Raw genomic sequence first — 12554 nt, forward strand, 5'->3', positions numbered from 1 at the left:
CGAGAAATGGTGTTCCTGTGTTGTCTAGTCAAGTAGTTCCAGATCACATAATTTCAAGTTTTTCCTTGAGACTCACTACTATGGTGGTTTTTTTAAAAACTAGAATCTTTCATGTTAAGACACCGTAAAGATTACATGATTATGCATTTAAGAATTCAGGTAATGCCAGTTAAGGTGGCATATACAACATCTAGCAAGGAAGCGGAATGGAGAGAAAGATTTACCATACAAATCCTCTCCTTTATCTTACATTCCTGAGGCTATTAAGGAGATTGAGATACAGACCTGGTAAACAGATTAGAAAAAAAAACAAAGGAGGAGCAAGAAAGGGTTATAAAGCAAAGAGACTCCCAAAAGGGGCTAAATAGAGAGGCGTTTGAGGAAATGTATAAATAAAATGGACAAGACAATGCCTCTCTCCACTCTGACTACTTTGCTTTTTGTTTTTTCTCCCACGTGACTGTAAACTCTTTGAAGCATGCACCAGGTCTTCCCCTATTTGCACAATCACTACTATATTGCATAATACTGTAATATTCAAAACAATTAACAATGGCATGTATGCTGAGAATATGGCAGAGAAGTGTATATAAGTTTTCCCTATGGCAGAGTAGGGAAAAACAAAGCTGAACAAGGGAGCTGAACAAGTTGACGCAAGAAACTTAAGTGTGTGAAGATAGGTAATGTACACAGCACTGGATTAATATGGAATGAGTGACATGAACTCTGGACTCAGGAACTCTGTTCAACGACATCTAGGTAAGAGATCAGTGCTTTATGATCAGACAGTATTTTATGGGATAAAAAAAGAAACATGAACATGTAATATTTTACCTGATCTGCCACTCTGTAGATCTCTTGCCTTTTGCTGCAGTCACACAAGTAAGCATGCACTCTCACGGCTCCATTTTCTCTAGCTAGTTTACTTGTTTCCTTGTTACCTTCTTGATTAATGTCCCAGAGAACAAGGGTGACTCCAAGGCGGGCAAATTTTAATGCTAGAAGTCTTCCGATTCCACTTCCGGCTCCTGTTATAAGTACTATTTCACCAGCAACATTCTTCTTTCGCACAGGAACAAACAACAACACTAGAGATTCTAACAGGAAATATATTGAGAGCACCAGGACTTTGAGTGTTTCCAGGAAGAAGTTCATCTTGGAGAAGATTTTTCAAACACCTGCTAATGATGAATATTTACCATTTAGAACGAAACAACAACAGTGAAACTTCAAATATTTTAGAATTGAAAAAAAATATTGCTAAATATAGCCCTTCTATGAATACATACAACAGTGGAAACTATTAAAGAATAATAGGTAGGACCCTACTAAATTCATTATCCATTCTGGTCAATCTAATGGCCATAGGCCTTCAAAATTGGCAAATTTCATGTTTTCAGATATTTAAATCTGAAATTTCATAGTGTTGTAACTGTGGGTGTCCCAACTCAACACGGGGCAGGTGGGGGTTGCAAATCTCTTGTAGGGGGGTTGTGGGATTGCCATCCTCACTTCTGTGCTGCCTTCGAAGCTGGGCTCTGAAGGCAGCAGCCGCAGAAGTTTCCCGGAGGTGGAGGTGGGTCTGATCTCACCCATCCTGCTGGGAGTGCCCCAGCAAGGGGCTGCTAGTCCCGACCGGGCTGGGGAGTGTTGAGATGAGTTCCTGTCTGCATCCTGTAAAACTTGCCCATACCGGTATTGCCCTGGCCTCTTCTTTTGTCATTCAGTGTTGCACGCATTCTAAAACCATATGCATTTCCTCATCTTTTGGGGGCGAAGCCAGACTTTGAGGCACCTGCTCCCCTACTTGGTGTAAACTTTGCTTGTGCCAATCAGAAACGAACACAAACAGGTTTTGGGCCCTGTCCCACACACAAACAGGTACTTTATGGGCCTACCTGCCATGTGCAGGCAGGGAGAGGAGAAAGAAAAACAAATCCTGTGTATCCTGTGTACACCCGTAACCGAGCCTGATCACCTCGAAGCCTCTCTCTCAGCTCACGTGTTTCAAACAGAGTTTCTACGTTTGCCGGTCGTTGTGCGTTGGTTTGTATTTGTAAGTATCAATTATTACTAAATGCTGCATCTTTGTTTATAAATATTGTTAGTAGATATTTTAATCATTGTGTGTTTTAAGTTTCATTAACTCTATTAGCTAATCAAACGCTGCTCCCTTACCCCTTGTAATTATCCCCAATAAAATTGATTAATTTGTGTGTGTGTCTGCAGTTTGCATCGTGACCCATACTCTCCTTGCATCCCTTACCAATATAGTCTATTGCCACGTGCAGCCTGGTAAATAACAGGCCTGCATTTTCTTTCGCCCCTGCGTGCCCGTGGCAATCCACATGGCATCATGAACAGGATGCAAGGGAGTTGGGCCATGCCCGTGGCATGCTGCAGACCGCGCAGATGATGAAACTGAACAGTTCCAACATTTGCAGTTTCACCTTTTTACTAGCCAAAATTCGACTGATCCAAAAATAGAATGGATCTGTTCCCTCGGCTTGGGTAAAACTCTAAAAGGCTATACTGTACCACTAACCCTGGCAGATACGGGATGCCTCCTTTGGTGCCACCCGAGCTTTAGGTGTCAGCCAGCTGATTGTTCCCTACAGCCTCAGTGCACAGAGACTGTGGAGAACCTCGGTGCTGCAGATCCCTCTTAGCTTTGGAGAGAGTATAGCTGCATTGTTAGAAAATCCGGAGGTACCGTTTCCAAATTGATTCCCCCACCTCGGGTAATACCTGCTGATCCAGCACACAAATTATTATGCCAGATGATAAAAGAATTAGATTTAATTAAGAAAACCAAAAAATTGCGACCCGATGAATATAAATCTGAGGATGTTTCCACCATCCTGTTTAGCATGATATGTAAGGCCCTCGATCTGTACTCTGTCCTCCAGGGGGGCACAATGTTTGCAGCTAAACAGGCAGCCCCAGGCTCTCCTAAAGATGATAATGAGGAGAAGACAGAAAAGGTAGAGCCCATCACTACCTCCCCCTCCCCAAGTCCCTCTCAGAAAATTTTGCCACCCCCATATGAAGCTCCTAAAACTCCTGTGTATCCAGCTCTGCCAACAGCCCCAGAATTTACTGAATCTGAAACTGTAGCAGAAGCTTTGCCTATTGCGATAACTAAAACTAAAATAGATGCACAAACAGGCAACACCACGCAGGTTACTGAACTGCGAACACGTACTAAGGCCGAACTTAAAGAGTTTTTAAAGGAAACGCAACGAAAAGCTGATGAGGCACCAATGGTTTGGGTCGGGCGGCTAGCCTTAGAACACGGAGCAGAATTGGTGGACCGTAAGGAGGCTGGCATCTTAGCCAAAACGGCCAATTGGGCACGAGGCTTCCCAGGTCATGCTTTATTAAATAATCGCATTTGGCCACTTACCACCCCGGCAGCTGCCGTTTTAGCAATGCAAGGCAGTTTTAAAGGATTGTATATCCCCCCAGGAGCTTTAGTTACTCCACACGATTTAATATGGGCAATTGCAGGAGCTTCCATAGCCCTGTGGGATCCACTACAAAACCCACTTAATTTAACTGTTCAACAGCAATTGGTGGCCACACCCTTTATACATGTTACTGATCCCACTCAAATTCCTGTCTCAGCAGAGGCAGTTGATTTAGCATTAGAAGCTGCCCCTGGAGCGGACACCGGTGCCATGCTGCACTTGCATGCGGCTGTTCGCAGATCCATCTTAACGTTATTTGAAGTAGTTAGTAAAATTAAGTTGTCACTGCCGCCCCCGCCGGTTGTCCTCCCAGTTGATTCGCCACCAAAAGGCCCTCCAAAGAGTCAGTTTAATCCCCAAAAATATCCTGAGCAAACTAAAGCTGAGTGCGCACGATTTGGCTTCCTTCTTAACAAAGGAATCCCCAAAGAAGCCCTGTGTAAAATGTCAGACCAAGAGCAGCAAAATATAGCCGAACAGCTAGGCTGGAAAAACTGGGAGGACTATGTTAGGTCAAAAAACAAATAGGGGCCGGATGCTGCCCGGCCCAAATTAAAGATCCCACCGATGAATGCCCATACGCCACCCTGTTAGTTAACGGTGACACCCCCACCTCCTTTTTATTAGACACTGGAGCTCAAGTTAGTATTATTGAGCCCAACGTTCCTGTCCTACTGGCTCCTTTATGTTTGTTCAGGGCCTCAATGCAGTACAAAAAAACCCTGTGGTTTGGGTTAAAATTGCCCACGAAAAATACGTAAGAAAAATAAAAGCCTTGTTAGGATCAAAAAATCTGCTAGGTGTCTCAGATATTAAAAAATTTAAACTGCATAATCAAATTCTGCAAGCCCTCCCTATAACCGTAGGCGATCATTCCCCCTATACCCCCGAAGTACTTAACTCCCAGCCATGGAAATTTTCCCCTATCCCCACAAAATCCGAAGGGATTCCCCTTATTGAAGCTTTGCTCACTCAGCTTCTAGAAGAGAAAAAGATAGAAAGGGTTACTGCATCCACCTTTCTGTCTGCGGGTTGAGGTATTCCCAAGCCCGGCGATCCCTCTAAATATCGCCTTGTCATTGATTATAGACAAGCTAACAGCCGTGTAAAGCCTATCGCATTTTCCAGCTCTGTCACCATTCCAGAAATACAGCGGCAACTAAGCGATGCAAGTAATCAGTGGGCATGTACTCTTGATTTAAAAGATATGTTTTACCAAATCCCACTCAAGGACACACAAGGAATCTTAAATTTTGCTTTTAAGGGCATCCAATATAAATGGAAAGTCTGCCCACAGGAGTTCTGTAATTCACCTGCACTTGCATCATCCTATCTCAATATCACATTACAAAAAGTAAAACCCCAACAGGATGTGTCCGTGTTAGCCTATGTAGATGACATTGTCATTTGTGGGCCCAATCCACAAGCAGTTCAAAGTACCACCCAAATGATAATAGATGCATTAGAAGCAGATGGGTGGCAAATTAACAAAACAAAGAGCCACCTGCAGGCTGGCCAGCAATTCTCATTCTTGGGACTCCATTTCACTCCCACCACTCACACACAAGCCCCAGCCAGCGTATTAGACCCTTGGACAGAAGCCCCTCCAAAAAAATAAACGAGAGCTTCAGCAGCTACTAGGTCTCCTTAATTATCACCACCAATATATTCCGGCGCAATTAATTTCTAACCTAGAAATCCTACAAAGCTCTCTCTCTTCTAAACGCTCCCGAGAAGTGTGGAATGCATCAGCACAAAAAAGCTTAGAGAAGCTAGCTGGCTGGTTCGCCTCTAACCCCCCCCTTGCCCGTTTTAATTCCCAAGAACCCCTCAACATTAATTTGTTTATCACAAAACACCATGTAGGGTTCACTGTATTGCAACATGGTAATGCCATTGACAATTGGGCCCATCGCCTGTCTGGACCCCAGTATAACTATGGTCTGGTGGGAAAAATGCTACTGGCTGCGTCCAGTGCTCGTCACTGGTCCCAAGTCCCCATCCCAGGTACCTTGTCTGGACCACGTGTTCATTTAATCCCGTGGCTTACAAGTACCCCTCCACCCGAGTTTCATGGCACTACTCGTACCTGGCAGCTTCTATGTTTCCAGGTTGAGGTAGCTTGGCAGGCATGGACCCTAACTCCCAGCAATAACATCTTAGCCCCCCCATCTCACCAACCGTTATGCATTGAAGCAAAATATGATCCCTGGGTTGTGTCTGACGGGGGCACCTCACCATCCCCTAGGGCGGGAGTTCTTTGTTCCACATGTAATTACTTTAATGTGCAGTTACTGCCCCCCTCCTGCTCCGCACAAGAATGCGAAGTGCAGGGCGTTCTTTTAGCTGCCCAGCATGTTGCTAATGCCCACTCTGCCAACAAGCAAGTTGTTTTAGGTATCGATTCTCAATTTTGTTTAGATATTTTAATTGAGCAAGCCTCTCCCTCAGCTTTTGTTAAAATGTGGGACCAAATTTTTGCCCTAATTCGTAAATTCTCTCACCCTTGGTTCGTTACGCACTGTCCCTCTCATCAACCAGGCTCTAACCCCCTGCATTCCAGTCTTGATCAAAGAATGAGAGAGGTCTCCCAAGTTCATATGGCAAATCCCGCCTCACAGGCCGACCCGCTGTTGCGCTGGCTCCACGAAGAATGGGGACACTTACCACCCACAAAATTGTATGGCCTGTTATCTGGCTTTTCTAACCAAAAGCCTGACGTTAGCCGCAGTCAGTGCGAGCTCATTGTTCAGTCCTGCTTGCAGTGTGTGCAGGTAAAAACTATGAATCGTCCCCGATATGATCGCTCTGCATACGCTGCAGAACACTTTGCCCCAGGTAGTACACGGCAAATTGACTTAATAGGACCCCTGCCAGGTGCTTGTCGTTTTCCAAAAGCCTTAGTTACTGTCGATCTGGGGTCTTGGCAAACTTTTTGTCTCCCTCTTACTAAAACCAATGCTGCTTCTGTCGCTGTGGCTCTTAAGCAAACAGCAGCTGCCTGGGGCACTCCCACTGAAGTCCAAGCAGATGGTGGGCCACCCTTTACCAGCAAAAGCATTGAACAGCTCATTTTTGGATGGGGGGCTTCCCTTCACATCCATACTAAATATCATCCTCAAAGCAATGGTGTGGTGGAGCGAAAAATCGCAGTCCTTAAGACTATGCTGCGAACAGCAAACCCCCAACCCTGATTTTAAAAACTGGAGCTCATTTTTACCCCAGGTACTTATCGCACTCAACAAAAGTTACTCTCGCTGGCCTCACATTTCACCTACACCTAAGCCGCCTTGGTCCCCCGGGTTTAACACCGGCTAACTGGTTTGGCTTACAGAACCCCAAGCCTCCGGCCATCGAGAACCTATAAAAGCCACCATTCTCCGGGCCGGCAAGTACCCTAACACCTACTTAGTGGCTACAAGTACCCCCGGTGACAAGCTAGTTCATCATAACTGGCTCAGCAAATGTAGTTCTTAATAAACAAACTAATGCCCCTGAGCAGGGCTTGTATTATTCTGTTTTACAGGTTATGCTGCTCTCCCTCACAACATCTTTGCCCACGGAGCCCTTAGGAGAAGGTGGACTACAAACCTGGTTCGCTGCCTACTGGGTGCAGGAGGTCAGCGGAAACCAGTCCCTGTCAGCGCTGAGTCCAGAAGATTGTCTTGTTTGCTCCACTCAGTTCTCACCTAAATATCCATTACCCTTGCAATTTGTACCAATAGTTTATAATTTTTCTTCATTTAATATTTCTAGTGTGAATTGTTCTTCCCCCTATGTGCAGTGGGCTGCTTCTAGTGTTTGGAATAATTGTTCTTCACAATTTAATTCTTATGTGTTTCCTGTTCTTAATGCTTCAGGTCGAAGTGATCATAGCTTTCCTTTAATTGAGAGTATTAGAGTTCCAGCATCTCATTGTTGGGTTTTTGTTGGCAATAGTTTAACCCCAGCCCCTACTTGGGTTGGTACTTATTCTAATTGTTCTATGTGGAGTTTCTCTTATGCTAATACCTCCCTAACTAAACCCACTCTTAATTTTACATATCCCCCTCCCATTAATTGTTCTTATCGTCTTAATTATATATTTTTTGGAACCTTCTATACCTCCATAACACATACGTATCTGTTTCATGCCCAGCATATGCATCATGCTGAGGCTGCATGTATCAATCGTGCATCCAGCTTTTATTCTGTAACCAATAATGGGTGGAGCCATACCACAGTTTCTTCCTTAAGACCCGGTCATTTTTGGATTTGTGGTAATGTTGCATTTGCTGTGCTTCCTCCCCAGCCCCGGGGTATATGCATCATTGGCACCCTGTATCTACAGGGCGGAGGTATCTATACCTTGCCATCTAGCAACCGACACCATCGTAGTACCCACTCTTTTTGGCCTCGTTTGCAAACAGCAGCTTCCTCCCTCGCCTGCTCTATTGTTAGTTTTAACCCTGTTGGTTATATGATGTTACGTGATCAAGTGCTGTTTCAATCCCTTGCTATTGAAATGCTTGCTAATACTACGGGCAAGGGCCTCTCCTTAATTAATCAGCAGTTAAATTCCCTTGTTCAGTATAGTATTCAAAATAGATTAATGATTCAATATTTGTTACAATCTTCCTCATTTTGTACTAAATTTGCTGAAGTATATCCCGACTTTGCTGATAAATGCTGCGTTTCTTTGCCTTCTATTTCTCCTAATTTGTCCTCAATTGTTAAAGACCTGCAAACGTTGAGCTCCACTGTCCGAGAGTCACGAGAGTCCTTCCAGTTTTGGTCATGGCTCAATTGGCTTGGCCTTGCGCCCTACAAATCCTATTTCCAATCACTGTTTGTGTCCCTTCTAGTTGGGCTCGCTCTTCCCTGTCTCGGATATGCCTTCATTAAAGCCTGCATTCACAAGTTTGTTGCCTCGGCCTACATCGCTTCCACCCCTGAAGCGCATCCCCTCGTAGGTGGGGATGAGGAGTCAGACTCGGAAGTTTAGGTTTTCGGCCTAACTATTTCAGCCAGGGCACGGGGGCATGTTGAGATGAGCTCCTGTCTGCATCCTTTAAAACTTGCCCATACCGGTATTGCCCTGGCCTCTTCTTTTGTCATTCAGTGTTGCACGCATTCTAAAACCATATGCATTTCCTCACCTTTTGGGGGCGAAGCCAGACTTTGAGGCACCTGCTCCACTACTTGGTGGAAACTTTGCTTGTGCCAATCAGAAATGAACACAAACAGGTTTTGGGCCCTGTCCCCTATGACACTTCTATGATGTCATAGTTGGTACTTTATGGGCCTACCTGCCATGTGCAGGCAGGGAGAGGAGAAAGAAAAACAAATCCTGTGTATCCTGTGTACACCCGTAACTGAGCCTGATCACCTCGAAGCCTCTCTCTCAGCTCATGTGTTTCAAACAGAGTTTCTACGTTTGCCAGTCGTTATGCGTTGGTTTGTATTTGTAAGTATCAATTATTACTAAATGCTGCATCTTTGTTTATAAATATTGTTAGTAGATATTTTAATCATTGTGTGTTTTAAGTTTCATTAACTCTATTAGCTAATCAAACGCTGCTCCCTTACCCCTTGTAATTATCCCCAATAAAATTGATTAATTTGTGTGTGTGTCTGCTGCAGTTTGCATCGTGACCCATACTCTCCTTGCATCCCTTACCAATATAATCTATTGCCACGTGCAGCCTGGTAAATAACAGGCCTGCATTTTCTTTCGCCCCTGCGTGCCCGTGACAATCCACAGGGAGGGACAGGACTTCCTTTTCCTCTGCACGGCTGCTCTTGCTACCTCTCCTGGCTACAGAAAGTTCCACACTGCCCCACTCACTTCCTGCCCCGAGAGATCTTCAGCTGCGGGGGGGAAGTCACAGTACAGTGTGCGCTCCCCGTCCTTCCAGATGCAATTATTAGCTTGTTTCAGTCATGTGAACTTGACCGGATTTATTGACTCTTTACAGCAGCAAATAACACTAGCAAGTGAAAAAATATGTCGGCATGGACCATCCAGCAACTGTGTCTTTCTTCACTCCCTGTCTCTGCGCTGAAAACACTGTGTGCATCCACAGAGTTCACTGGAATTGTCAGTGCCAAGCTAACCTTGCGAGGTGGGAGATTCTGCCTTCCACTGAGTTCCAAAACTGTAGCACAGGCAAACTACAGTCCATTTCTTTGGTAATATTTTTGTAAGCAGGAATCTCTAGCCTAGAATACTTGTCAAAGCCAGGAATTGCATTAAGCAAGGTTAAATCCATCTGCATTTGTGCAGATTCGCATATACGCACAGCTTCTAGGAACCCCGCTGCAGGCTGTTGAAACTTTTGAGCCATTTTTCCTGCATCACTTGACTCTTCCCTGTATTGTCTGAGCTTCTTTGCCATGCAAGAAAACGCCTGCTGAGCACTGGCATTTAATTCAGCATTGTCAGAGTGATTTTCGTTTGACTGTGCTTCAGTCCAGAATAGAACATCCATTACTTTGTTGTATGTTTGGTGTAGGGTGACCAGATCGCAAGAGTGAAATATCGGGAAACATTGGGGGAGCGGGGGGGGGGGAGGGGAGGGAGATGACGACAATGACAGACACAGGTGCACAGACCCATGAGAGGGGGCCCTAGGGAGCTGCGAGAGGGGTTGTACGGCCCCTGCTGCAGTCCGCACCACAAGCGACAGGGCAAGGACACCTATTGAATTCAATGAGAATTTTGCATGTGAATTGATGTACCTAGTTCTGAGATTATAAAGCCAGAAGGGATCCGGTGATCACCTGGTCTCACCGCCTGTATAGCACAGACATAGAACTTTCCCAAAATAATTCCTAGAGGATAGCTTTTAGAAAATTTTTTTAGAAAAACACCATGACCCTTAGTATATTGTTAATCGTTAATTACTCTCACCATTGAAAAGGTATACCTTATATCCAGTCTGAATTTGTCTATCTGCAATTTCCAACCATTGGCTCATGCTCTACCTTTCTCTGCTAGACTGAAGTGCCCATTATTAACTATTTGTTCCCCATGTAGATACTTACAGTCTACAACCAAGACACTTCTTAACCTTCTTTTTGTTAAGCTAAATAGATTGAGGTCCTTGAGTCGATCACTATAAGGCATGTTTTATAATCCTTTAATCAGTCTTGTGACTCTTCTCTGAACACTCTCCACTTTATCAATATCCTTCTTAAATTGTGCACACCAGAACTGGACACAGTATTCCAGCAGTGGTTGCACCAATGCCAAATACAGAGATAAAATAACCTCTCTACTCCTGCTTGAGATTCCCCTATTTAGGCATCTGGTCACCCTATTTCTGTATGCATTTCCCCAGGTTTTTTTTGTAAAAATCAAAACTGAACTGCCCCAGAAATTCTGTCATGTGGAATCATCGTGAAACTCGCATGGCTCCAACCCTGCCGATGAACCTTTAGATCCACTGCACAGACTTCTGCCACTTGAGCTAATGGAGTAAGTGATGGCAGAGGCAGTAGGTTGTCATCCTATATGTGATAGATCAGCTCTATAGGGGGATGAGACACTTTTTTTGCCTCTGGGTTTCACAGATATCTGCTGACAGAAAAGGAACTGTGAAACTCAGGAATCCTGGGTCTATTCCAGGCTCCTGAACGGAGTAGTCTCTAGTAGTCAAAGACCCTTCTTCCCCATCCCCTTCAGTCTATGTCTATCCTATTGCTGTCTAACCCGCCCCAGCTCCTCATCTGATTTCAACTACCCCCACTACCGCTCTGGATTCCTTGTCCCAGTTTCCTGGTCCTGTCTCACTCTCCTCTCTCCCCGCCCCCATCCCTCAGATGGGATGTTCGTTCCAGACTGCAAAATTATAAGGCTTCCCAACATTTCAACACTTCCCATTCTAAATTTTCGGCTGCTTAACTATAGGCTAGCTCTGCCTACAACAAAGCATATTCAGAACCTCTGATTAAAGGGATTATAAGTGTAGCAACCTCCATCATAGCTAGTCACCAAAGATTGAACCTGAGCCATTCAGACTTAAAAGCATGAGCTTCTACTACTTGAGTTCAAGATATAACTCCCTTAGCTGGTAGCTATACAGTTATCCTCTAAAAATCTACCAGAGGAGGGCACAAAACACATGTTGGACAGTGAATTACAAAAGTGCCAAATATTATTATTAGACCTGCAATACTTTTCACAATGAACATCAGCGGGGGATAAACTGGGAGTTTAAGAATATTTGGAAAACAATTTTAGAATAACATTCAGGGCTGTGATTTAAAAGAAAAAACCTGTTAAAACTCATAACTTAGCAGCATTCAGTGTTTGAAAAAAAACCAACAACTTCTAGGAGCTATGGGATATAAGTTAAGAAATATAAGTTGAAACAGGAAGATGTTCTGTTTAGTTACCATTTGGGCAAGAAGGCGTGCTATGTAATACTTGCAAGATTTCAATGTAATGTTTTACAATATATAGCAGCGCAATGCTGATTCCATTAATATTGTTGAGCAATTCATGCTGATTTTATTTCAGCCCACATCTTAATAGTTTTGAATACTGTAGATCACAATTTTCAGGTCAGTTGGTCTGAACATGCAGAGCTCTAAAATTGCTATGCTCTAAACTGTATATTAACTCTCTGACATGCAGGTTTATAAAATTGTAGTTAATATACAGTTACTACTAGACAGTGGCACAAGGCAATTCAGTGTGTGAATCACAGAAATGTAGGACTGGAAGGGATATCAACAGGTCATCTAGTCAAACTCCTGCACTGAGGCAGGACTGAGTAATAACAACTAGACCATCCTTGACAGTTGTTTGTCTAACCTCTTAAAAAACTCCAATGACTGCTATTCCATAACCTCTCTAGGTAACACTGCTCTACAGCCAAAATGCTTCTGAAATAAATGTAGTCAAACTTTACTAATTCTGGGTCACTGAGAACAAAAATGATGCTTAAAATTGTTGATTGGCTCCAGTTTTCAAGATATGCTATTGGGTCAGTATATACGACCCTGGACTTGGGAATGGCGGAGGATAAATGAGTTATAAAGGGAAGGGATCTCAATTTAAACCAGAAATGACTAAAATACATCTTTGACTGGATCTAT

General features: G+C 43.9%; 1 protein-coding gene across 13 annotated transcripts in view; it reads right to left on the minus strand.

Annotated features, from left to right (window-relative positions):
- The window catches only part of SDR16C5 (short chain dehydrogenase/reductase family 16C member 5), a 29352-nt gene that overhangs the window by 10932 nt on the left and 5866 nt on the right, over nucleotides 1–12554 (minus strand). For 6 of the 13 annotated variants that reach the window (XM_065585576.1, XM_065585585.1, XM_065585581.1 and 3 more), the window contains one exon: nucleotides 835–1178. In XM_065585576.1, the coding sequence (XP_065441648.1) occupies nucleotides 835–1155 (321 nt within the window). In that variant the 5' untranslated portion in view covers nucleotides 1156–1178. Of the gene's footprint in view, nucleotides 1–834; nucleotides 1182–2545; nucleotides 4360–12554 lie in introns of those variants that run through there. The other 7 variants (XM_065585575.1, XM_065585580.1, XM_065585583.1 and 4 more) reach the window with 4 other exon arrangements.

Source organism: Chrysemys picta, chromosome 2 (assembly GCF_011386835.1).
Source record: "Chrysemys picta bellii isolate R12L10 chromosome 2, ASM1138683v2, whole genome shotgun sequence".
NCBI lineage: Eukaryota > Metazoa > Chordata > Testudines > Emydidae > Chrysemys > Chrysemys picta.